At 45.1% G+C, this 26,406-nt stretch overlaps 1 protein-coding gene across 1 annotated transcript in view; it reads left to right on the top strand.

The window, feature by feature from the left end:
• Positions 1 to 4,537: 4,537 nt before the first annotated feature.
• Positions 4,538 to 26,406, top strand: part of LOC109886307 (ubiquitin thioesterase ZRANB1-like) — a 46,213-nt gene continuing 24,344 nt past the window's right edge. The window contains exons 1-3 of the mRNA XM_031815806.1: positions 4,538 to 4,761; positions 5,544 to 6,576; positions 24,616 to 24,803. Coding sequence (XP_031671666.1) covers positions 5,607 to 6,576; positions 24,616 to 24,803 — 1,158 coding nt within the window. The 5' untranslated portion in view covers positions 4,538 to 4,761; positions 5,544 to 5,606. The remainder of the gene's footprint in view (positions 4,762 to 5,543; positions 6,577 to 24,615; positions 24,804 to 26,406) is intronic.

The following is a 26,406-nucleotide window of genomic DNA, read 5'->3' as shown; positions in this document are numbered from 1 at the left end:
CTCAATGATGCATATTTTTTTTTTTACATTGTTTGTAAATGTGACACGTATTAATTCCAAAATAACAAATATGCAAAACAGTGCAAACCAGATGGGATGGCGTATCGCTGCAGAATGCTGTGGTAGCCATGCTGGTTAAGTGTGCCTTGAATTCTAAATAAATCACAGACAGTGTCACCAGCATAGCACCATCACACCTCCTCCTCCTCCATGCTTCACGGTGGGAACCACACATGCGGAGATCATCCGTACACCTACTCTGTGTCTCACAAAGACACGGCGGTTGGAACAAAAATCTCACATTTGGACTCATCAGACAAAAAGACAGATTTCCACCGGTCTAATGTTCATTGCTTGTGTTTCTTGGCCCAAGCAATTGGTGTCCTTCTTATTGGTGTCCTTTAGTAGTGGTTTCTTTGCAGCAATTTGACCATGAAGGCCTGATTCACGGAGTCTCCTCTGAACAGTTGATGTTGAGAAGTCTGTTACTTGAACTCTGTGAAGCATTTATTTGGGCTGCAATTACAGAGGCTGGTAACTCTAATGAACTTATCCTCCACAGCAGAGGTAACTCTAGGTCTTCCTTTCCTGTGGCGGTCTTCATGAGAGTCAGTTTCATCACAGCACTTCATGGTTTTTGCGACAGCACTTGAAGAAACTTTCAAAGTTCTTGAAATTTTCCGAAATTGACTGACTTTCATGTCTTAAAGTAATGATGGACTGTCATTTCTCTTTGCTTATTTGAGCTGTTCTTCCCATAACATGGACTTGGTCTTTTACCAAATAGCGATATCTTCTGTATACCACCCCTACCTTGTCACAACACAACTGATTGGCTCAAACTCATTTAGAAGGAAAGAAAGTCCACAAATGAACGTTTAACAAGGCACACCTGTTAATTGAAATGCATTCCAGGTGATTATCTCCTGAAGCTGGTTGAGAGAATGCCAAGAGTGTTGCAAAGCTGTCATCAAGGCAAAGGGGTGGCTACTTTGAAGAATCTCAAATAAAAGATATATTTTGATTTGATTAACATTTTATTTTGGTTACTACATGATTCCATATGTGTTATTTCATAGTTTTGATGTCTTCACTATTATTCTACAATGTAGAAAATATATTTAAAAAAAGAAAAACCTTTGAATGAGAAGGTGTGTCCAAACTTTTGACTGGTACTGTTTATATATATATATATATATATTTTTTTTAGCTAAACAGCTGAGCATTTTGACGTGTCACAGTGGTTCTTTTAGCTAAACAGCTGAGCATTTTGACGTGTCACAGTGGTTCTTTTAGCTAAACAGCTGAGCATTTTGAAGTGTCACAGTGGTTCTTTTAGCTAAACAGCTGAGCATTTTGAAGTGTCACAGTGGTTCTTTTAGCTAAACAGCTGAGCATTTTGACGTGTCACAGTGGTTCTTTTAGCTAAACAGCTGAGCATTTTGACGTGTCACAGTGGTTCTTTTAGCTAAACAGCTGAGCATTTTGACGTGTCACAGTGGTTCTTTTAGCTAAACAGCTGAGCATTTTGACGTGTCACAGTGGTTCTTTTAGCTAAACAGCTGAGCATTTTGACGTGTCACAGTGGTTCTTTTAGCTAAACAGCTGAGCATTTTGACGTGTCACAGTGGTTCTTTTAGCTAAACAGCTGAGCATTTTGAAGTGTCACAGTGGTTCTTTTAGCTAAACAGCTGAGCATTTTGAAGTGGTTCTTTTAGAAAAAAATTTACTTGCAAGAATATGGACATTTTCCCAGAGAGGAAGTGGCGAAGCGAGAAGATTTGTCTGTCCGTGCGAGTTGAGACCCTTTTTTATACGGAGGTCTAGAAGAGAGTGTCGAATTACATGAGGATTATACGATCTAATTAAGGTTTTAAAATGTTTAGGTTGCACGTGACATTATGGCAACTTTGATAAAAATGATTTAGGGGTTATCTAGTTTGGGCAAAAGACCGTCCTCCGTCCTCTCTCCTCCGTCCTCTCTCCTCAGTGACCCTGAAACCGATAAGTGTTTGAGTGGTCGAGGAGTGTGTAAATTCGTAGGCAAATGGAAAATTGTCCTCCCCTTCTCGGTAGCCACCTTTCATGGAGGATTCTCGATGTGTATCCAGCAGGAGGTGAGCAGATCTAATTGATAAAAGGCCTTAGTTGTGACTGTCGTTTACACATGTACCCAGTGGTGGAAAAAGTACCCAGCTGTCATACTTGAGTAAAAGTAAAGATACCTTAATAAAAAAATGACTCAAGTAAAAGTGAAAGTCACCCAGTAAAATACTACTTGAGTAAAAGTCCTAAAAAAAGTATCCGGTTTTAAATGTACTTAGGTACAGCAGTGGAAAAAGTACTCTATATTGGAGTAAAAGTACTCTATATTGGAGTAAAAGTACTCTATATTGGAGTAAAAGTACTCTATATTGGAGTAAAAGTACTCTAAATTTGAGTAAAAGTACTCTATATTGGAGTAAAAGTACTCTATATTGGAGTAAAAGTACTCTATATTGGAGTAAAAGTACTCTATATTGGAGTAAAAGTACTCTATAATGGAGTAAAAGTACTCTATATTGGAGTAAAAGTACTCTATAATGGAGTAAAAGTACAAAGATAATGTAAATGCTACACATCAAATTCCTGATATTAATAAAACTAGACAGACAGGCACTCCAACACTCCAAACATCATTTACTTAACGCAGTATTTAGTGAGTCTGCCAGATCAGAGGCAGTAGGGATGACAATGCTATATTGATAGGTGTGTGAATTGAACCATATTGCTGTCCTGCCTGAGCATTTGAAATGTAACAAGTACTTTTTAAGTGTCAGGGAAAATGTATGGAGTAAAAAAGTACATTATTTTCTTTAGGAATGTAGTGGAGTGAAAGTAAAAGTTGTAAAAAATATAAATTGTCAATTAAATTAAGAATGCTATTGAGACTCTCCAAAGGAATTGCAATTGTGATATTTGGCTACGTTCATTTGGCTACATTCAGCTAAAATAACCGTTCATTTGGCTACATTCAGCTAAAATAACCGTTCATTTGGCTACATTCAGCTAAAATAACCGTTCATTTGGCTACATTCAGCTAAAATAACCGTTCATTTGGCTCATAAACGTCACTTCGTTCTGTAGGTATAGTGTTTAAAAATAAAAAAATATAAATAGTAAATTAAATTACAGATACACCCCAAAAATACTTAAGTACTACTTTAAAGTTGATTTACTTAATTACTTTACACACCTTTGTGTATCTGCACTCTCATTGGCTAGAATCGTCCCACCTGATCTCGCCTCCTGCCTGCCTTCCTTCCTGCTTTGAGGATATGTATTTCCATCGTTAGAGCGGTCACTTAAGTATCTTATATGATCTTTGCATTTCCCCCCCTCGATCTTCTTCTTCATCTCTGCCTGACTACAACCAAAAAAAAATTGTATTGCCGCCACCTACTGGGTGGGGTGAAAACAAACACTTTAACGCAGAATGGGGACTGGGGGAAAGGTGAAAAACATCCTCAAAATATCTATGTACTACCAAAGAATCAGTGGTACTACTCCTTCCGTCAGATTAAAACGTCTTTCCCCTCTATCTTCGTCGCAGCCAATTAAAACACAGGCGATTTTTTTTTATGGCTCGGCATTCGGAGAGGAGAGACCTCTGAGCCAATGGTTTTTGGGGTGGCGAGGAGAAATGACGCAAGGGGAGAACATAAATTGCTTGATCCTCGCGTCCTCTCTCTTCTACATTTATGCTCACAGTCGTGAGCGCATACATTTTCATTATATATATTTTTTTTTTTCGTACTGGGCCCGTGGGAATTGAACCCACAACCCTGAGGTTTCAAGCGCCACGCTCTACCAACTGCACACGGGATCTTCACTTCTCACCCCTTTCTCGAAACCCATTGGATGACAAAACCAGAGGTCCCGCCCCTCTGACCTTGTCCTCCAATGGGGTTTGAGAAGGAGGCGAGGAGAGAGAGGTTTACAAGGAGAATGCTATTGAGACTAGGAATTGCAATTGTGATATTACCTAGGGGTCTTTTCCGAGATGCGGTTCATTTGGCTACGTTCAGCTAAAATAACCGTTAATTTGGCTCATAAACGGCACTTCGTTCAGTAGGTATAGTGTTTAAAAATGAAGCTACCTAAAACATTTAAAAAAAGTACAAATCTTCAATGTAAAGCCCAAAAAGTTGCCTGACGTCATGTCAGATCCTGACATATGACTTCAAATACATTTCACCTGACCAAAATGATGTAGATTCCCTGCAAAATAAATGGAGAACCAAATTAAAAAGCACGGCAAAAAAAAATGCGTGTGGTGTGGAACAGAATGAGTATCCTCACAAACGATTGTTCTTGTGGTGAAGAATTACTTATCTTCAGATACTTTTTTGTTGTTGTATAATTTATCTGCAGTTAAATCGTCGTAACAGTAAGCAAATGAGAGTCAAATGAACCGACCTTTCACAAATGCAATTCGGTTCCCGTCGTTCATCAAAAAAGGATCCGTTCACAACAACAAAAAAAGAACCGATCGTTGTTGTTCGCGAACGATTCATCCCCACTAACCATGGAGTCCGGATTCACAACATGATATAAAGAGCGAAACGGAAGGGAGCTTTACACTATAACACAGTCCCCTTTTTATATTTTTTTTCTCCCATATAGTTTACAGTGGGCAAAGATAAACATGTGAGAGAGAAAAAGGAGGGTAAAGAAATCCACTGGAAGAACGGACTAGAAAGGCAGGACTGAACGATTCAGGTTTGTTATGTTGTCTGGACCGAGGAGGAGGAAAAGTACACAGGGAAAGATACGATTCATCAATGAGTTAGGTAGCTAGGTAACTATAGTTTTAGTAGCAAATGACAGCGATCAGTTGATCGACGACAAAAGACAATGTTGTTCATTATTGAGTATAATAGGATTAGCTAGCTAGTAGCTAACGTTAGCTAATGTTAATAGAGTGGCAAAGCTAGCTAGCAAGCTAACCTTCCGCTAACTAGCTAGCGTAGCTAACTAACTAGTTAACGTCGAACAATATCCTTTTAAAAACGGGGGTGTTTATTTCAATATTTCACCCCCGTCACAGACGGTAAAACAACAACAACATGGCTGTCCGTGTTTCAAACCCCGACAGGTGGTGTCTCCGTAACAAAAAGCGAACTAGTTAGCATTTCGCGCTAGCTAACGTTAATGGTGGTGGTGGTGGGGGGGTTTGAGTTGCTTGGCAAAGCTACAGTGTTTAGTCCAGGTACTGAGGTCTGTGGTGGGGCCCTTAGCAGACCGTATGTCCTGAGTTGGGAGTGTACGGAACATGAAATTGTCCTCGGTAAGCTTAAAAAAAAAAAAACTGAATGAAATGCAGATAAATGTGTTGTCTTTCCAAACACTTATTATTATTATCTTATTGTCTGTTCAGCTAAAAAGGTTTACCCTATCCATATTTGTTAAGTATCTACCCATTTTATATATATTTTTATGGTATGCAAACTAGTTTTTTGCTGAAGTATCCCTTACATTTCTGTGCATTTATGTCTCCGCAGACAGTGCGATACTGATCCCCTTGGTAACGGGAACGGAACCGTTTTCTTTCTACCTCATCCGTGATGACCGAGGTGGGAGTGAAGTGGGCCTGCGACTACTGCACCTATGAGAACTGGCCGTCCGCTGTGAAGTGCACCATGTGTCGTGCACAGTGTCCCAGCAGCCCCATAATCACAAAGGAGACCTACAATAGCAGCCCCAGCAGTCTTAGTACGGAGCCTAGTTGTGGCTGGCAGGACCCTCCAAGCCCCGAGGGAAGCTGTGGTAGCCTCCTCATCTACCCAGACTCCAGTGCCAGGCCCCGTGTCAAGCCCCCCAGCATGGCTGAGAATAGCTCCAAATGGTCCTGTCAGATGTGCACCTACTTGAACTGGCCCCGTGCCATCCGCTGTACCCAGTGTCTGTGTCAGCGCCACCAGAGGACCCCATGCAGCCCCACAGAGGCCCCCCAGACATCAGGCTCCAATGTGGGCCACCGCCCAGCCCCTCCCCCCATGGACCCTAGTACAGAGGAGTACAACGACCGGAACAGACTCAACAGACTCAACACCCGAGGTGGTGGTGGCGGCAGTAGCAGTGGGCAGCACTGGACTTGCACGGCCTGTACTTACCAGAACTATCCCAAGACCCGGAAGTGCATTGTCTGCGACCACCCACAGCCTCAACCTAACAACCGGGAGGCTAATCCTATAGAGCTGGCTGGGCAGTCCGAGGAGTCTCCCTCCTCCACATCCTCAATCATCAATGAACAGGACAGAGACGGGGCCAGGTGGAGAGGGAGTGGGGGGAGCTGCAGTAGAGGGCTGAGCGGGGGACAGAGACAGGGACTGGGACAGAGGAGGACTTCTCCACCCACCTCTAAGAAGGAGGCGGAGGTAAAGATGGACTTCCAGAGGATTGAGCTGGCGGCCGGGGCGATGGGCAGTAGAGAGGAGCAGCATCGTCATCCGGAGAACATTGATTTCAAGAAGACTAAACAGATTAAAAACAGGATGAGGAAAACTGACTGGCTGTTCCTTAATGCTTGTGCAGGTGAGTGAGTGGCTATTATAGGATCTAAGTTAGTGTTTACTGTACATAAAGTCTTCCTGTTTGTGAATGGATGTTACAGACACAAGATCAGGTGAAAATGAATGGAACACTCTTGTTCCTGAACAAGTTGCAGGAGTTCACCCTGGTTGTCACTAACTGGCCACGCTGCACTAGTTCACCCTGGTTGTCACTAACTGGCCAAGCTGCAGGAGTTGACCCTGGTTGTCACTAACTGGCCACGCTGCACTAGTTCACCCTGGTTGTCACTAACTGGCCATGCTGCAGTAGTTCACCCTGGTTGTCACTAACTGGCCATGCTGCAGTAGTTCACCCTGGTTGTCACTAGCTGGCCATGCTGCAGTAGTTCACCCTGGTTGTCACTAACTGGCCACGCTGTAGTAGTTCACCCTGGTTGTCACTAACTGGCCAAGCTGTAGTAGTTCACCCTGGTTGTCACTAACTGGCCAAGCTGCAGTAGTTCACCCTGGTTGTCACTAACTGGCCATGCTGCAGTAGTTCACCCTGGTTGTCACTAACTGGCCATGCTGCACTAGTTCACCCTAGTTGTCACTAACTGGCCACGCTGCACTAGTTCACCCTGGTTGTCACTAGCTGGCCAAGCTGTAGTAGTTCACCCTGGTTGTCACTAACTGGCCACGCTGCAGTAGTTCACCCTGGTTGTCACTAACTGGCCAAGTTACAAAGTGATGAAGGGGGGGGATCTATAGTTAGATATCACAATATTATTTAGTAAGATATTATATCGATATTTTGACTCCCGTGTATCCATTTTGTGTTGTTAGCTAGCGCTAGTCGGCTGTACCTGCGCCAAACTGTTATTTTTTAATCCTATATGTTATCGATGTTATCGATAGTCGATGTCTACGCCCCTGGGGAAATCTAATTAGCATAATACAAAAATCTGTCTGTGTGTTAAGTGTTTTTTTGTTGTTGTATGGGCTGTGTCTCAATCCACAGCATCCACCAATGACGGCCCTCCGCCTCTGCGGTGGGAGGCGCCCGAGCTACAGCGGTGTTTGTCTGACACAAGACATCCAGAAAATTAGATTTTTCTCATGAAAACAATTGTAGCGTCCCAATTGTTTTGGTCTACAAACTCTATGGAAAGATGAGACTCTCTCATGGTTCTCAGGGTGTCCGTTATGGGTCCTTAGTCTCAAAATGTCTTAAATTCAGTTTTCTCGGGTCTTAATAGTGACGGAGTGACTACCGTGGTTCTGTTATATTGTGCCGATGCTTAATTGATGCTACGTGAGGAAAAAAAAATAAATAAATGATTAAACGCAAAAAAAAATACTCAAGCCGCATATGATGTTGTAGAGCGACCTGGTCGTACGCCTGGAGAGCGACCCACATGGGCCTCTGTACACGTCTGGTCGTACGCCTGGAGAGCGACCCACATGGGCCTCTGTGTACACGTCTGGTCGTACGCCTGGAGAGCGACCCACATGGGCCTCTGTGTACACGTCTGGTCGTACGCCTGGAGAGCGACCCACATGGGCCTCTGTGTACACGTCTGGTCGTATGCCTGGAGAGCGACCCACATGGGCCTCTGTGTACACGTCTGGTCGCACGCCCGGAGAGCGACCCACATGGGCCTCTGTGTACACGTCTGGTCGTACGCCTGGAGAGCGACCCACATGGGCCTCTGTGTACACGTCATGTCTGGTCGTACGCCTGGAGAGCGACCCACATGGGCCTCTGTGTACACGTCTGGTCGTACGCCTGGAGAGCGACCCACATGGGCCTCTGTACACGTCTGGTCGTACGCCTGGAGAGCGACCCACATGGGCCTCTGTGTACACGTCTGGTCGTACGCCTGGAGAGCGACCCACATGGGCCTCTGTGTACACGTCTGGTCGTACGCCTGGAGAGCGACCCACATGGGCCTCTGTGTACACGTCTGGTCGTACGCCTGGAGAGCGACCCACATGGGCCTCTGTGTACACGTCTGGTCGTACGCCTGGAGAGCGACCCACATGGGCCTCTGTGTACACGTCTGGTCGTACGCCTGGAGAGCGACCCACATGGGCCTCTGTGTACACGTCTGGTCGTACGCCTGGAGAGCGACCCACATGGGCCTCTGTGTACACGCCTGGTCGTACGCCTGGAGAGCGACCCACATGGGCCTCTGTGTACACTCCTGGTCGTACGCCTGGAGAGCGACCCACATGGGCCTCTGTGTACACGTCTGGTCGTACGCCTGGAGAGCGACCCACATGGGCCTCTGTGTACACGTCTGGTCGTACGCCTGGAGAGCGACCCACATGGGCCTCTGTGTACACGTCTGGTCGTACGCCTGGAGAGCGACCCACATGGGCCTCTGTGTACACGTCTGGTCGTACGCCTGGAGAGCGACCCACATGGGCCTCTGTGTACACGTCTGGTCGTACGCCTGGAGAGCGACCCACATGGGCCTCTGTGTACACGCCTGGTCGTACGCCTGGAGAGCGACCCACATGGGCCTCTGTGTACACGCCTGGTCGTACGCCTGGAGAGCGACCCACATGGGCCTCTGTGTACACGTCTGGTCGTACGCCTGGAGAGCGACCCACATGGGCCTCTGTGTACACGTCATGTCTGGTCGTACGCCTGGAGAGCGACCCACATGGGCCTCTGTGTACACGTCATGTCTGGTCGTACGCCTGGAGAGCGACCCACATGGGCCTCTGTGTACACGTCATGTCTGGTCGTACGCCTGGAGAGCGACCCACATGGGCCTCTGTACACGTCATGTCTGGTCGCACGCCCGGAGAGCGACCCACATGGGCCTCTGTACACGTCACGTCTGGTCGTACGCCTGGAGAGCGACCCACATGGGCCTCTGTACACGTCACGTCTGGTCGCACGCCTGGAGAGCGACCCACATGGGCCTCTGTGTACACGTCATGTCTGGTCGTACGCCTGGAGAGCGACCCACATGGGCCTCTGTGTACATGTCATGTCTGGTCGTACGCCTGGAGAGCGACCCACATGGGCCTCTGTGTACACGTCATGTCTGGTCGTACGCCTGGAGAGCGACCCACATGGGCCTCTGTACACGTCACGTCTGGTCGCACGCCCGGAGAGCGACCCACATGGGCCTCTGTACACGTCACGTCTGGTCGTACGCCTGGAGAGCGACCCACATGGGCCTCTGTACACGTCATGTCTGGTCGCACGCCCGGAGAGCGACCCACATGGGCCTCTGTACACGTCATGTCTGGTCGTACGCCTGGAGAGCGACCCACATGGGCCTCTGTGTACACGTCATGTGCCAGTAGGAATCAGGCTGTTGCCAGAGGAGAGAGCCAGGTAACCTAGAGGTCTACCATTTGATATATAAGCTGTGAGCGTTTATCTCTAAGCACGACTAGGCCTTGGCTAGATTGAATGCACTTGAGTAGAGAGATATATGTTTTGTGGATACACAAGGTGTTTGTTGGAGGAATGACTATCTAGAATGAAAATAGATGTGTTGCGGTTAGTGGCTCCGCAGCTGCATTGTTACATAATGAACACACACAGAGAACTACAGTATTATTAAGGAAGGGCTTAGTTAGAAGGGAATCTTGGACCCATTCAATCCCTGACTGTTTGTCCTTTGCTGTTCTGGGAGAATCTCTGATCGTGAAAGTATTCCCTCAGGTCTGTAGGGATGAACAGCTACTTTGGCTAGGCTTGGGGAGCAGACTGTGTCAGAGAGGAGGAAGGCTGGGGAGCAGACTGTAGCAGAGAGGAGGAGAGTTCTGCTCTCTGTCTGGGTCCAGTGGGAGAGTGGCGACCGAGGGAGGAACAGAGTGAGCAGGAGACAGACAGGGAGAAAGAGACCAGACAGGGAGAAAGAGACCAGACAGGGAGAAAGAGACCAGACAGGGAGAAAGAGACCAGACAGGGAGAAAGAGACCAGACGGGGAGAAAGAGACCAGACGGGGAGAAAGAGACCAGACGGGGAGAAAGAGACCCGACGGGGAGAAAGAGACGGACGGGGAGAAAGAGACAGAGACGGACGGGGACAAAGAGACGGACGGGGAGAAAGAGACGGACGGGGAGAAAGAGACGGACGGGGAGAAAGAGACGGACGGGGAGAAAGAGACAGAGACGGACGGGGACAAAGAGACGGACGGGGAGAAAGAGACGGACGGAGAGAAAGAGACGGACGGAGAGAAAGAGACGGACGGAGAGAAAGAGACGGACGGGGAGAAAGAGAGTGACGGGGAGAAAGAGACTGACGGGGAGAAAGAGACGGACGGAGAGAAAGAGACGGACGGGGAGAAAGAGACGGACGGGGAGAAAGAGACGGACGGGGAGAAAGAGAGTGACGGGGAGAAAGAGAGTGACGGGGAGAAAGAGACGGACGGGGAGAAAGAGACGGACGGGGAGAAAGAGACGGACGGGGAGAAAGAGACGGACGGGGAGAAAGAGACGGACGGGGAGAAAGAGACGGACGGAGAGAAAGAGAGTGACGGGGAGAAAGAGACGGACGGGGAGAAAGAGACGGACGGAGAGAAAGAGACGGACGGAGAGAAAGACGGACGGAGAGAAAGACGGACGGGGAGAAAGAGACGGACGGGGAGAAAGAGACGGACGGGGAGAAAGAGACGGACGGGGAGAAGGAGACGGACGGGGAGAAAGAGACGGATGGGGAGAAAGAGACGGAAGGGGAGATGCAGAGAAGCTGTCTCCCTCCCTCCCCTGGCTGTGTGTCCAGAAACTCCTGTCTCTCCTTGGGGACAGAGTGTGTTCTAGAGGGACAGCCTCCTCTAGCTGGCTCTCCTTAGCTGACTCCTTGTCAACATGGCCTATAAACACAGAGTGAAAGCCACCAATCAAAATCCCCGATCTACCACAGCCAACATGGTATTTCTGGAAAGCACATTTTGATTCTGAGTTCCGGCATATCTAAACACTTCACTCGCGCTGAAGAGGGAAGCTCGCTCGGCTGGTGCTAGAACGTTCTCATATCACTCGCGCTGAAGAGGGAAGCTCGCTCGGCTGGCGCTAGAACGTTCTCATATCACTCGCGCTGAAGAGGGAAGCTCGCTCGGCTGGCGCTAGAACGTTCTCATATCACTCGCGCTGAAGAGGGAGGCTCGCTCGGCTGGTGCTAGAACGTTCTCATATCACTCGCGCTGAAGAGGGAAGCTCGCTCGGCTGGTGCTAGAACGTTCTCATATCACTCGCGCTGAAGAGGGAGGCTCGCTCGGCTGGTGCTAGAACGTTCTCATATCACTCGCGCTGAAGAGGGAGGCTCGCTCGGCTGGTGCTAGAACGTTCTCATATCACTCGTGCTGAAGAGGGAGGCTCGCTCGGCTGGCGCTAGAACGTTCTCATTTCAAATACACCTCTGGAACGCCCATTAAGGTGTTTTATACAGCGGCAAGGAGAAGGATGTGAACCCTTTGGAATTGGTTTTCTGCATAAAGTTCTGTATATGAACCATTTGGAATTGGTTTTCTGCATAAAGTTCTGTATATGAACCATTTGGAATTGGTTTTCTGCATACAGTACTGTATGTGAACCCTTTGGAATTGGTTTTCTGCGTGAATTTGTCATCACATTTGATCTGTCACAACAATAGACAAACACAGTGTGCTTAAATATAATAACACACAAATTATTGTATTTCTCTTGTCTATATTGAATACATCATTTAAACATTCAGTGTAGGTTGGAAAAAGTATGTGAACCCCCCGAGGCTAATGACTTCTCCAAAAGATAATTGGAGTCAGGAGTCAGCTAACCTGGAGTCCAATCAATGAGATGAGATTGGAGATGTTGGTTAGAGCTGCCTTGCCCTATAAAAAACACTCCGTTTGCTGTTCACAAGAAGCATTGCCTGATGTGACCCAGGCCTCAAACAGAAGAGACCTCAGAAGACCTAAGATTAAGAATTGTTGACTTGCATAAAGCTGGAAAGGGTTACAAAAGTATCTCTAAAAGCCTTGACGTTCATCAGTCCACTAAGACAAATTGTCTATAAATGGAGAAAGTTCAGCACTGTTGCTACTCTCCCTAGGAGTGGCTGCCCTGCAAAGATGACTGCAAGAGCACAGGAGCAGAATGCTCAATGAGGTTAAGAAGAATCCTAGAGTGTCAGCTAAAGACTTACAGAAATCTCTGGAACATGCTAACATCTCTGTTGATGAGTAAAACACTAAACAAGAATGGTGTTCGTGGGAGGACACCACGGAAGAAGACATTGCTGTCCAAAAATACAGTGTAGAGGCGGCAGGGTAGCCTAGTGGTTAGAGTGTAGAGGCGGCAGGGTAGCCTAGTGGTTAGAGTGTAGAGGCGGCAGGGTAGTCTAGTGGTTAGAGTGTAGAGGCGGCAGGGTAGCCTAGTGGTTAGAGTGTAGAGGCGGCAGGGTAGCCTAGTGGTTAGAGTGTAGAGGCGGCAGGGTATCCTAGTGGTTAGAGTGTAGAGGCGGCAGGGTAGCCTAGTGGTTAGAGTGTAGAGGCGGCAGGGTAGCCTAGTGGTTAGAGTGTAGGGACGGCATGTAGCCTAGTGGTTAGAGTGTAGAGGTGGCAGGGTAGCCTAGTGGTTAGAGTGTAGGGACGGCATGTAGCCTAGTGGTTAGAGTGTAGAGGTGGCGGGGTAGCCTAGTGGTTAGAGTATAGAGTGTAGAGGAGGCTGGTATAGCCTGGTGGTTAGAGTGTAGAGGCGGCAGGGTAGCCTAGTGGTTAGAGTGTAGAGGCGGCTGGTAGCCTGGTGGTTAGAGTGTAGAGTGTAGAGGCGGCTGGTAGCCTAGTGGTTAGAGTGTAGAGGCGGCAGGGTAGCCTAGTGGTTAGAGCGTTGGACTAGTAACCGGAAGGTTGCAAGTTCAAATCCCCGAGCTGACAAGGTACAAATCTGTCGTTCTGCCCCTGAACAGGCAGTTAACCCCACTGTTCCCCGGTAGGCCGTCATTGAAAATAAGAATTTGTTCTTAAAGGTAAATAAATAAATAAAAAATAAAATAAATGATTAATATTCATGTAAACATAACTCACTGATGCTTCTTTAAACCTGGTTAGTGCTGACTGCTCTGCTGGACCAAGCAGTCACCCATCCATCCTAGCAGGAAGTTAAAAATAGCCTTGACATAACATGAGCACAACACATGACAACACTGTGACAGTCTGACCTTGGCTCTGATTACTTCTCCCCTCTGTCCACAGTCAGACGGTCTGTTGTTGAGACACAAATCATATTGTCTTGGGACTTGCATATTGACCAATGACTGATGTTGACTGGGTGAGGGCTCTGTGATAAATACATTTACTGTCCTCTCTGAGACATAGTCAATATATATCAAAATAAAATATTAATCAGGCCTTTGACATCAGATCACAGTTTATTATTTGACCTTGCTGGTGAACATTAGGTTGGCTAACCTCTCCCCTTCCCCTCTATGGTCCGATGTCTGTCTCTGTCCGGCTAGGGAGTTTGTTGTTGTTCAGATACAATAATGTCTTGAGTTGTTGTTGAAACAAAGTTGGCTAACACCTTGAAGGGGTACCTACTAACTGACCTAATGACAGCCTAGGGGCTGGTTCTATTACCTACTAACTGACTAAATGACAGCCTAGGGGCAGGTTCAATTACCTACTAACGGACCTATACAATGATCTACTAACTGACCTAATGACTTCATGACTAGGGGCTGGTTCAATTACCTACTAACTGACCTAATGACTAGGGGCTGGTACAATTACCTACTAACTGACCTAATGACTTCATGACTAGGGGCTGGTTCAATTACCGTATAACTGACAGTTATGGATGAAGACTGTCATGAAATAAAATAACGTCATAAACAGAAATGCACTCAAAATTAAAGTGGAAAACCACACTACAGGCTGATCCAACTTTGATGTAATTACCTTAAAACAAGTCAAAATGAGGCTCAGTAGTGTGTGTGGCCTCCACGTGCCTGTATGACCTCCCTACAACGCCTGGGCATGCTCCTGATGAGGTGGCGGATGGTCTCCTGAGGGATCTCCTCCCAGACCTGGACTAAAGCATCCGCCAACTCCTGGACAGTATGTGGTGCAACGTGGCGTTGGTGGATGGAGCGAGACATGATGTCCCAGATGTGCTCAATTGGATTTAGGTCTGGGGAACGGGCGGGCCAGTCCATAGCATCAATGCCTTCCTCTTGCAGGAACTGCTGACACACTCCAGCCACATGAGGTCTAGCATTGTCTTGCATTAGGAGGAACCCAGGGCCAACCGCACCAGCATATGGTCTCATAAGAGGTCTGAGGATCTCATCTCGGTACCTAATGGCAGTCAGGCTACCTCTGGCGTCCACATGGAGGGCTGTGCGGCCCCCCAAAGAAATGCCACCCTACACCATGACTGACCCACCGCCAAACCGATCATGCTGGAGGATGTTGCAGGCAGCAGAACGTTCTCCACGGCGTCTCCAGACTGTCACGTCTGTCACATGTGCTCAGTGTGCACCTGCTTTCATCTGTGAAGAGCACAGGGCGCCAGTGGTGAATTTGCCAATCTTGGTGTTCTCTGGCAAATGCCAAACGTCCTGCACTGTGTTGGGCTGTAAGCACAACCCCCACCTGTGGACGTCGGGCCCTCATACCACACTCATGGAGTTTTTTTTTGTAATGTCAGTTGAGTTGAATCAACAAATCACATGGCTCGTATTTTACTTCCTGCTTTTTGCTCCTGAATGAGGATTCCCATTCTATTCATTATATTTCTATGGCAGCACATGCAGTCAGAGGCGGGGGATTGGAGAAAATGTGCATCATTAAAATGAGAGGAGGCGGGGGATTGGAGAAAATGTACATCAATAAAATGAGAGGAGGCGGGGGATTGGAGAAAATGTACATCAATAAAATGAGAGGAGGCGGGGGATTGGAGAAAATGAGAGGAGGCGGGGGATTGGGGAAAATGTGCATCAATAAAATGAGAGGAGGCGGGGGATTGGGGAAAATGTGCATCAATAAAATGAGAGGAGGCGGGGGATTGGAGAAAATGTACGTCAATAAAATGAGAGGAGGCGGGGGATTGGAGAAAATGTACATCAATAAAATGAGAGGAGGCGGGGGATTGGAGAAAATGAGAGGAGGCGGGGGATTGGGGAAAATGTGCATCAATAAAATGAGAGGAGGCGGGGGATTGGGGAAAATGTGCATCAATAAAATGAGAGGAGGCGGGGGATTGGAGAAAATGTACATCAATAAAATGAGAGGAGGCGGGGGATTGGAGAAAATGTGCATCAATAAAATGAGAGGAGGCGGGGGATTGGAGAAAATGTACATCAATAAAATGAGAGGAGGCGGGGGATTGGAGAAAATGAGAGGAGGCGGGGGATTGGGGAAAATGAGAGGAGGCGGGGGATTGGAGAAAATGAGAGGAGGCGGGGGATTGGAGAAAATGTACATCAATAAAATGAGAGGAGGCGGGGGATTGGAGAAAATGTGCGTCAATTTTTTTTTTTATACAATAAAATGCTGTTCGAACAGCTATTACGGTGACCACAATCATTTGACTGCCCATCATACCACCTACTAACCTACATAATGACTTCATACCACCTACTAACCTACATAATGACTTCATACCACCTACTAACCTACATAATGACTTCATACCACCTACTAACCTACATAATGACTTCATACCACCTACTAACCTACATAATGACTTCATACCACCTACTAACCTACATCATGACTTCATACCACCTGCTAACCTACATAATGACTTCATACCACCTACTAACCTACATAATGACTTCATACCACCTACTAACCTACATAATGACTTCATACCACCTACTAACCTACATAATGACTTCATACCACCTACTAACCTACATAATGACTTCATACCACCTACTAACCTACATCATGACTTCATACCACCTACTAACCTACATAATGACTTCATACCACCTACTAACCTACATAATGACTTCATACCACCTACTAACCTACATCGTGACTTCATACCACCTACTAACCTACATCGTGACTTCATACCACCTACTAACCTACATAATGACTTCATACCACCTACTAACCTACATAATGACTTCATACCACCTACTAACCTACATAATGACTTCATACCACCTACTAACCTACATAATGACTTCATACCACCTACTAACCTACATAATGACTTCATACCACCTACTAACCTACATCATGACTTCATACCACCTACTAACCTACATAATGACTTCATACCACCTACTAACCTACATAATGACTTCATACCACCTACTAACCTACATAATGACTTCATACCACCTACTAACCTACATAATGACTTCATACCACCTACTAACCTACATAATGACTTCATACCACCTACTAACCTACATAATGACTTCATACCACCTACTAACCTACATAATGACTTCATACCACCTACTAACCTACATAATGACTTCATACCACCTACTAACCTACATAATGACTTCATACCACCTACTAACCTACATAATGACATCATACCACCTACTAACCTACATAATGACTTCATACCACCTACTAACCTACATAATGACTTCATACCACCTACTAAGTTACATAATGACTTCATACCACCTACTAACCTACATAATGACTTCATACCACCTACTAACCTACATAATGACTTCATACCACCTACTAACCTACATAATGACTTCATACCACCTACGAACCTACATAATGACTTCATACCACCTACTAACCTACATAATAACTTCATACCACCTGCTAACCTACATAATGACTTCATACCACCTACTAACCTACATAATGACTTCATACCACCTACTAACCTACATAATGACTTCATACCACCTGCTAACCTACATAATGACTTCATACCACCTACTAACCTACATAATGACTTCATACCACCTACTAACCTACATAATGACTTCATACCACCTACTAACCTAAATAATGACTTCATACCACCTGCTAACCTACATAATGACTTCATAATAGCCTACATAATGTCTGGCCAGGGAGTCTGTTGTTGAGATACAATACTGTCATAAGTCTGGCGTTGATACAATACTGTCATAAGTCAGGCTAGAGAGTCTGTTGTTGATACAAGTCTGGCTAGAGAGTTTGTTGTCGAGATACAATACTGTCATAAGTCTGGCTGGAGAGTTTGTTGAGACACAATATTGTCTTGGGACATGCATATTGACCAATGAATGTTATATTGTCTGGGTTATTAGGTTAGGGTTTATTTTTGTATTTATTTAACTAGGCAAGTCAGTTAAGAACAAATTATTTTTTCACGATGACGGCCTTACCCTCTTCCCCGGCCAAACCTGAGCCATTTGTGCGGGGACTCCCAACTACGGCCGGATGTGATGCAGCCTGGATTCGAACCAGGTACTCGAACCAGGTACTGCAGTGACAAGTCCTGCACTGAGATGTAGTGTCTTAGACCACTGCGCCACTCAGGTGCAAATGAGGCCAACCAAACACCAGACATCACTTTACAGTTTATTATCTGACTTAGTGACTAATATTAGAGCACAGGTTGAAGAAAAACTCTGATCCAATGATCTCATTGGTTTTAGTTTCAGTACTGGTTATTCTGAAGGAAGCTGATCAGATGATGTCATTGGTTATTCTGAAGGAGAACTCTGATCAGATGATCTCATTGGTTATTCTGAAGGAGAACTTTGATCAGAGGATCTCATTGGTTTTAGTTTCACTACTGGTTATTCTGAAGGAAGCTGATCAGATGATCTCATTGGTTCTAGTTTCAGTACTGGTTATTCTGAAGGAAACTGATCAGATGATCTCATTGGTTATTCTGAAGGAAGCTGATCGGAGGATCTCATTGGTTATTCTGAAGGAAGCTGATCAGATGATCTCATTGGTTATTCTGAAGGAAGCTGATCAGATGATCTCATTGGTTATTCTGAAGGAAGCTGATCAGATGATCTCATTGGTTATTCTGAAGGAAACTGATCAGATGATCTCATTGGTTATTCTGAAGGAAGCTGATCAGATGATCTCATTGGTTATTCTGAAGGAAGCTGATCAGATGATCTCATTGGTTATTCTGAAGGAAACTGATCAGATGATCTCATTGGTTATTCTGAAGGAAGCTGATCAGATGATCTCATTGGTTATTCTGAAGGAAGCTGATCGGAGGATCTCATTGGTTATTCTGAAGGAAGCTGATCAGATGATCTCATTGGTTATTCTGAAGGAAGCTGATCGGAGGATCTCATTGGTTATTCTGAAGGAAGCTGATCAGATCATCTCATTGGTTATTCTGAAGGAAGCTGATCGGAGGATCTCATTGGTTTTCCATAGCAGGAAGCAGACAGTGTTTGTGTAATATTGCTCCGTTTCAGTAAAGCCAACAACAGTAACTTTTGTTCATGTTTTCCTGTTGGAAAGAACGAGTCCATTGTGTCAAGTCATTCCGTTTGAACACGTTGATGTGTTGAATTGAGTGAAGTTGGGAAAACAATGTTATACAATGCAGCGTTGTGACAATACTATTAGCCTGTTTGTCAACTGAATAGAGAGGATGGGGAAAAAGGATTCAACATGGTACTGAGCATAATACATTTATTCATACTGAACCGATGGATGTACACGGTGAGGCGTGGCTTAACGTGACCACACCCCCGAGTAGGGTACAGCCGTAGGGTACACCCTTTACTCCCATGTTAAATCGCCTATTTTACTCATAACCCGAAAACGGCTGTAGTTTATTTAAAAACTTAATTTTTTTTCTATAAACATTTGGGATATGCTTGGCTGCCTCTGATCTGGAGGACTCACTAAACAGAGAACATCCCTGGTCATCTCTACTGCCTCTGATCTGGAGGACTCACTAAACAGAGAACATCCCTGGTCATCTCTACTGCCTCTGATCTGGAGGACTCACTAAACAGAGAACATCCCTGGACATCTCTACTGCCTCTGATCTGGAGGACTCACTAAACAGAGAACATCCCTGGTCATCTCTACTGCCTCTGATCTGGAGGACTCACTAAACAGAGAACATCCCATGTCATCTCTACTGCCTCTGATCTGGAGGACTCACTAAACAGAGAACATCCCTGGACATCTCTACTACCTCTGATCTGGAGGACTCACTAAACAGAGAACGTCCCTGGTCATCTCTACTGCCTCTAATCTGGAGGACTCACTAAACAGAGAACATCCCTGGACATCTCTACTGCCTCTGATCTGGAGGACTCACTAAACAGAGAACATCCCTGGACATCTACTGCCTCTGATCTGGAGGACTCACTAAACAGAGAACATCCCCGGTCATCTCTACTGCCTCTGATCTGGAGGACTCACTAAACAGAGAACGTCCCTGGTCATCTCTACTGCCTCTAATCTGGAGGACTCACTAAACAGAGAACATCCCTGGTCATCCCTACTGCCTCTGATCTGGAGGACTCTGATCCCTACTGCCTCTGATCTGGAGGACTCACTAAACAGAGAACATCCCTGGTCATCTTTACTGCCTCTGATCTGGAGGACTCACTAAACAGAGAACATCCCTGGTCATCTCTACTGCCTCTAATCTGGAGGACTCACTAAACAGAGAACATCCCTGGTCATCCCTACTGCCTCTGATCTGGAGGACTCTGATCCCTACTGCCTCTGATCTGGAGGACTCACTAAACAGAGAACATCCCTGGTCATCTTTACTGCCTCTGATCTGGAGGACTCACTAAACAGAGAACATCCCTGGTCATCTCTACTGCCTCTAATCTGGAGGACTCACTAAACAGAGAACATCCCTGGTCATCCCTACTGCCTCTGATCTGGAGGACTCTGATCCCTACTGCCTCTGATCTGGTGGACTCACTAAACAGAGAACATCCCTGGTCGTCCCTACAGCCTCTGATCTGACAGACTCACTAAACACAAATGCTTTGTTTGTAAATTATGTCTGGGTGTTGGAGTGCGCCCCTGGCTATCTGTAAATGATGTCTGGGTGTTGGAGTGAGCCCCTGGCTATCTGTAAATGATGTCTGAGTGTTGGAGTGAGCCCCTGGCTATCTGTAAATGATGTCTGAGTGTTGGAGTGTGGCCCCTGGCTATCTGTAAATGATGTCTGAGTGTTGGAGTGAGCCCCTGGCTATCTGTAAATGATGTCTGAGTGTTGGAGTGAGCCCCTGGCTATCTGTAAATGATGTCTGAGTGTTGGAGTGTGCCCCTGGCTATCTGTAAATGATGTCTAAGTGTTGGAGTGTGCCCCTGGCTATCTGTAAATGATGTCTGAGTGTTGGAGTGTGGCCCCTGGCTATCTGTAAATGATGTCTGAGTGTTGGAGTGTGCCCCTGGCTATCTGTAAATGATGTCTGGGTGTTGGAGTGTGCCCCTGGCTATCTGTAAATGATGTCTGGGTGTTGGAGTGCGCCCCTGGCTATCTGTAAATGATGTCTGGGTGTTGGAGTGCGCCCCTGGCTATCTGTAAATGATGTCTGGGTGTTGGAGTGCGCCCCTGGCTATCTGTAAATTATGTCTGGGTGTTGGAGTGCGCCCCTGGCTATCCGTCAATAAAAATCAAACCGTGCCGTCTGATTTGCTTCATATAAGAAATGTGAAATGGTTTATACTTTTACTTTTGATCCTTAAGTATCTTTAAAACCAAATACTTGTAGACTTTTACTTAAGTAGTGTTTTACTGGGTAATTTAAATTTTTACTTGAGTCATTTTCTATTAAGGTATCTTTACTTTTACTCAAGTATGATACTTGAGTTCCTTTTCCACCCCTGCTGTCATATCAGAGTTATCTTCCTCCTCCTCCTCTTCCTCCTTACTCAAATGAGATTAAGGATACCTCCCAAACGACTCTCTATATAGTGCACTACTCTTGACCAAAGCCCTATGAGGGACTAGGAACAGTAACCTACATAATGGCTTCATAATGCATACTAACCTACATAATGACTTCATAGTGCCATACTAACCTACATAATGACTTCATAGTGCATACTAACCTACATAATGGCTTCATAATGCATACTAACCTACATAATGACTTCATAGTGCATACTAACCTACATAATGACTTCATAGTGCATACTAACCTACATAATAGCTTCATAATGCCTACTAACCTACATAATGACTTACAACAAAAGTCCTACGGGGGACTAGGAACACTAATCCACTTAATGACTTCATAATGCATACTAACCTACATAATGACTTCATAGTGCATACTAACCTACATAATAGCTTCATAATGCCTACTAACCTACATAATGGCTTCATAATGCCTTATAACCTACTTAATGACTTCATAATGCCTTATAACCTACTTAATGACTTCATAATGCCTTATAACCTACATAAAGGCTTCATAATGCATACTAACCTACATAATGACTTCATAGTGCATACTAACCTACATAATGGCTTCATAATGCATACTAACCTACATAATGGTTTCATAATGCCTACTAACCTACATAATGGTTTCATAATGCCTACTAACCTACATAATGACTTCATAATGCATACTAACCTACTTAATGACTTCATAATGCATACTAACCTTCATAATGCATACTAACCTACATAATGGCTTCATAATGCCTTATAACCTACTTAATGACTTCATAATGCCTTATAACCTACTTAATGACTTCATAATGCATACTAACCTACATAATGCATACTAACCTACATAATGACTTCATAATGCATACTAACCTTCATAATGCCTACTAACCTACATAATGGCTTCATAATGCCTTATAACCTACTTAATGGCTTCATAATGCATACTAACCTACATAATGACTTCATAATGCATACTAACCTTTATAATGCATACTAACCTACATAATGGTTTCATAATGCATACTAACCTACATAATGGTTTCATAATGCCTACTAACCTACATAATGGCTTCATAATGCCATATAACCTACTTAATGACTTCATAATGCATACTAACCTACATAATGGCTTCATAATGCCTACTAACCTACATAATGCATACTAACCTACATAATGGTTTCATAATGCCTACTAACCTACATAATGGCTTCATAATGCCATATAACCTACTTAATGACTTCATAATGCATACTAACCTACATAAGGCCCAAAGCCCTGTGGGGGCTGTAGATTAATTAGCAGTGACTAGGAACAGCATGGAGCCCATTCAGTATGTGATGGATAATGATGTGGAGGTCTTTTAATGAACACCACAGCCGGTCCATTACGTCTAGCGTTTTATAACCATCTGTCTGTATGGGGACGTACCTCTGGAGCCGATCCGAGCTTTAATCCATTCGGATACGGTTGCAGAAGCAGCACATTTGGGATATACTATTTCAAATGGGAACGCTTCGACATCTGTCTGCAATGATATGAATGTATGACGATTTTAAACTTTCCTTACAGATGGTATTTCAACATCAAGGGATATATTTTTTTATTTATTACCTAGGCTACACACAAAGCAAGGTAGTAGGACTATATCTCTTAACACTGTCCATGTACAATATCGGTTCTTTAATGGCCACGTTAGACATCATATTTCAAATGGAAAGCTCATGTATCTGTCTGCAATGACATTAATGTTGTTGATAGAAACTTGGTTCACGGGTTGGATGTATGTCACAGTACATTGAGGGACCTTATCTAGGCTAAAGGCCTACACAAAGCGAAGCAAGCATACAGGCCTCGACCTACAGTATATCTCTTAACAATGACCAGCCTGACTGTTCACTGCCAGCTCTACAGGCCTCAACCTACAGTATATCTCTGAACAATGACCAGCCTGACTGTTCACTGCCAGCTCTACAGGCCTCGACCTACAGTATATCTCTGAACAATGACCAGCCTGACTGTTCACTGCCAGCTCCACAGGCCTCGACCTACAGTATATCTCTGAACAATGACCAGCCTGACTGTTCACTGCCAGCTCCACAGGCCTCGACCTACAGTATATCTCTGAACAATGACCAGCCTGACTGTTCACTGCCAGCTCCACAGGCCTCGACCTACAGTATATCTCTGAACAATGACCAGCCTGACTGTTCACTGCCAGCTCCACAGGCCTCGACCTACAGTATATCTCTGAACAATGACCAGCCTGACTGTTCACTGCCAGCTCTACAGGCCTCGACCTACAGTATATCTCTTAACAATGACCAGCCTGACAGCTTGACTGTTCACTGTCAGCTCTACAGGCCTAGACCTACAGTATATCTCTGAACAATGACCAGCCTGACAGCCTGACTGTTCACTGCCAGCTCCACAGGCCTCGACCTACAGTATATCTCTTAACAATGACCAGCCTGACAGCCTGACTGTTCACTGCCAGCTCTAATATTTCCCTTTCTGTGGATGACAAGAGTAGGGAGAGATGACAGTCAGGATCTGACAGTAGAACAGTGTTTGTAGAAGCGAGGGAGGAACACAATGTCTGTACAGCATTTTTATTTGTCTTGACAGTCTCACAGTGGCAGATACACAGTGTGTTGTGTTCAGTGAAGTCAGTGGATTTATTTTAATTTTATTTGTTTTAAACGTGTAAACTGTAGTACTATTTGTTGTTTTGTGTAGCCTTCTCCTGGCTGCACAATCAATTTCTCTGCAGAGACAAGTAAAGTTTCAATTTAATATAACTTGTTCCGAGTCATCCCCAGTAATGAGTTCCTCCCTCCCTTTCCCTGTCTATCTGGCTACCTTTAGACAGGCAGCACAATTCTGATCTTCTTTTGACCAATCACATCAGCTCTTTTTAAAGCAAAACATACAGTGTGGCAAAAAAAGTATTTAGTCAGCCACCAATTGTGCAAGTTCTCCCACTTAAAAAGATGAGAGAGGCCTGTAATTTTCATCATAGGTACACTTCAACTATGACAGACAAAATGAGAAGAAAAAAATCCAGAAAATCACATTGTAGGATTTTTAATGAATTTATTTGCAAAAAAATATGTTTTTGCCCCACTGCATATATATATATATTTTAAATCAGAATTCTGTCTAAATGTAGCCTAGGTGTCTGCTTATGATTTAAATTTTTTTAGCCTAAATGGTAAAAAAAAAAATGTCTGCTGCAGGTGTGGTGGAGGGGAACATGGCTGCTGTCGAGGCCTACAAGTCGTCCGGCGGTGACATCGCCCGTCAGCTGACTTCAGACGAGGTCCGCCTCCTGAACCGCGCCACTGCCTTCAACGATGGCTTTACGCTAGTTCACCTGGCCATCCGCTTCCAGAGACAAGACATGTTGGCTATCCTTCTCACTGAGGTAAAGTTACATTTGTTTTTGAAATACATAAGAGTCAAGGTGAATGTCCAGATTCAAATCAATTTTTTCCCTCGCATGGACCGCCTAACTATTTGGAACAGTACCAATTATCCGAATGGCTCGAACGTAAAGTGATTACAAGTCAGGGAGACAAAGAATCCAGAAGGGGAAAAAACAAAATGGCGTCTGACTCACGGTCAGACTTATCACAACTGTAATTCACATATAGACAACAATAATATATAAATTCGTTTCCCGAATCAGACATCTTCAAATCCAACATAAGTTTCCTGAAACGTGTCACATTTAATATTTTTTGCAAGTAGGACAGATGTATTATTTTTTTTACTAATCCAAGTACTCTTATATATATATTTTTTAAAGTAATGAGGCTGATGCAACATATCAGATCATTTAGCTTAAAATGTTGATCGAGATTTATTTATTCACATTATAAGCTCAACAATACGCACGTGGCTGTATGAGCGAATCTTTGAAATGGCAATTAGCGGGGAAACATTGTTCTCTAAAGCGCACCGCATGTTTGAGCGGTTTCATGTGACAGAGATGAAAATATCTGTTAGAAATTAAGGAAGGAGAGATCTAAAGATGCTAGCATGGGTACAACTAGCATAGAATATGAGAAACATTTTGGTTTGTATTTATTATGGATCCCCATTAGTTCCTGTCAAGGCAGCAGCTACTCATCCTGGGGTTTATTATGGATCCCCATTAGTTCCTGTCAAGGCAGCAGCTACTCATCCTGGGGTTTATTATGGATCCCCATTAGTTCCTGCCAAGGCAGCAGCTACTCTTCCTGGGGTTTATTATGGATCCCCATTAGTTCCTGCCAAGGCAGCAGCTACTCTTCCTGGGGTTTATTATGGATCCCCATTAGTTCCTGTCAAGGCAGCAGCTACTCTTCCTGGGGTTTATTATGGATCCCCATTAGTTCCTGCCAAGGCAGCAGCTACTCTTCCTGGGGTTTATTATGGATCCCCATTAGTTCCTGCCAAGGCAGCAGCTACTCTTCCTGGGGTTTATTATGGATCCCCATTAGTTCCTGCCAAAAGCAGCAGCTACTCTTCCTGGGGTTTATTATGGATCCCCATTAGTTCCTGCCAAGGCAGCAGCTACTCTTCCTGGTGTTTATTATGGATCCCCATTAGTTCCTGTCAAGGCAGCAGCTACTCTTCCTGGGGTTTATTATGGATCCCCATTAGTTCCTGCCAAGGCAGCAGCTACTCTTCCTGGGGTTTATTATGGATCCCCATTAGTTCCTGCCAAGGCAGCAGCTACTCTTCCTGGGGTTTATTATGGATCCCCATTAGTTCCTGTCAAGGCAGCAGCTACTCTTCCTGGGGTTTATTATGGATCCCCATTAGTTCCTGCCAAGGCAGCAGCTACTCTTCCTGGGGTTTATTATGGATCCCCATTAGTTCCTGCCAAGGCAGCAGCTACTCTTCCTGGGGTTTATTATGGATCCCCATTAGTTCCTGCCAAGGCAGCAGCTACTCTTCCTGGGGTTTATTATGGATCCCCATTAGTTCCTGCCAAAAGCAGCAGCTACTCTTCCTGGGGTTTATTATGGATCCCCATTAGT

Source organism: Oncorhynchus kisutch, unplaced genomic scaffold (genome assembly GCF_002021735.2).
Source record: "Oncorhynchus kisutch isolate 150728-3 unplaced genomic scaffold, Okis_V2 scaffold635, whole genome shotgun sequence".
In the NCBI taxonomy this organism is placed as follows: domain Eukaryota; kingdom Metazoa; phylum Chordata; class Actinopteri; order Salmoniformes; family Salmonidae; genus Oncorhynchus; species Oncorhynchus kisutch.
The sequence above is the reverse complement of the archived record's forward strand: the minus strand, read 5'-3'. Positions and strand labels throughout refer to the sequence as shown.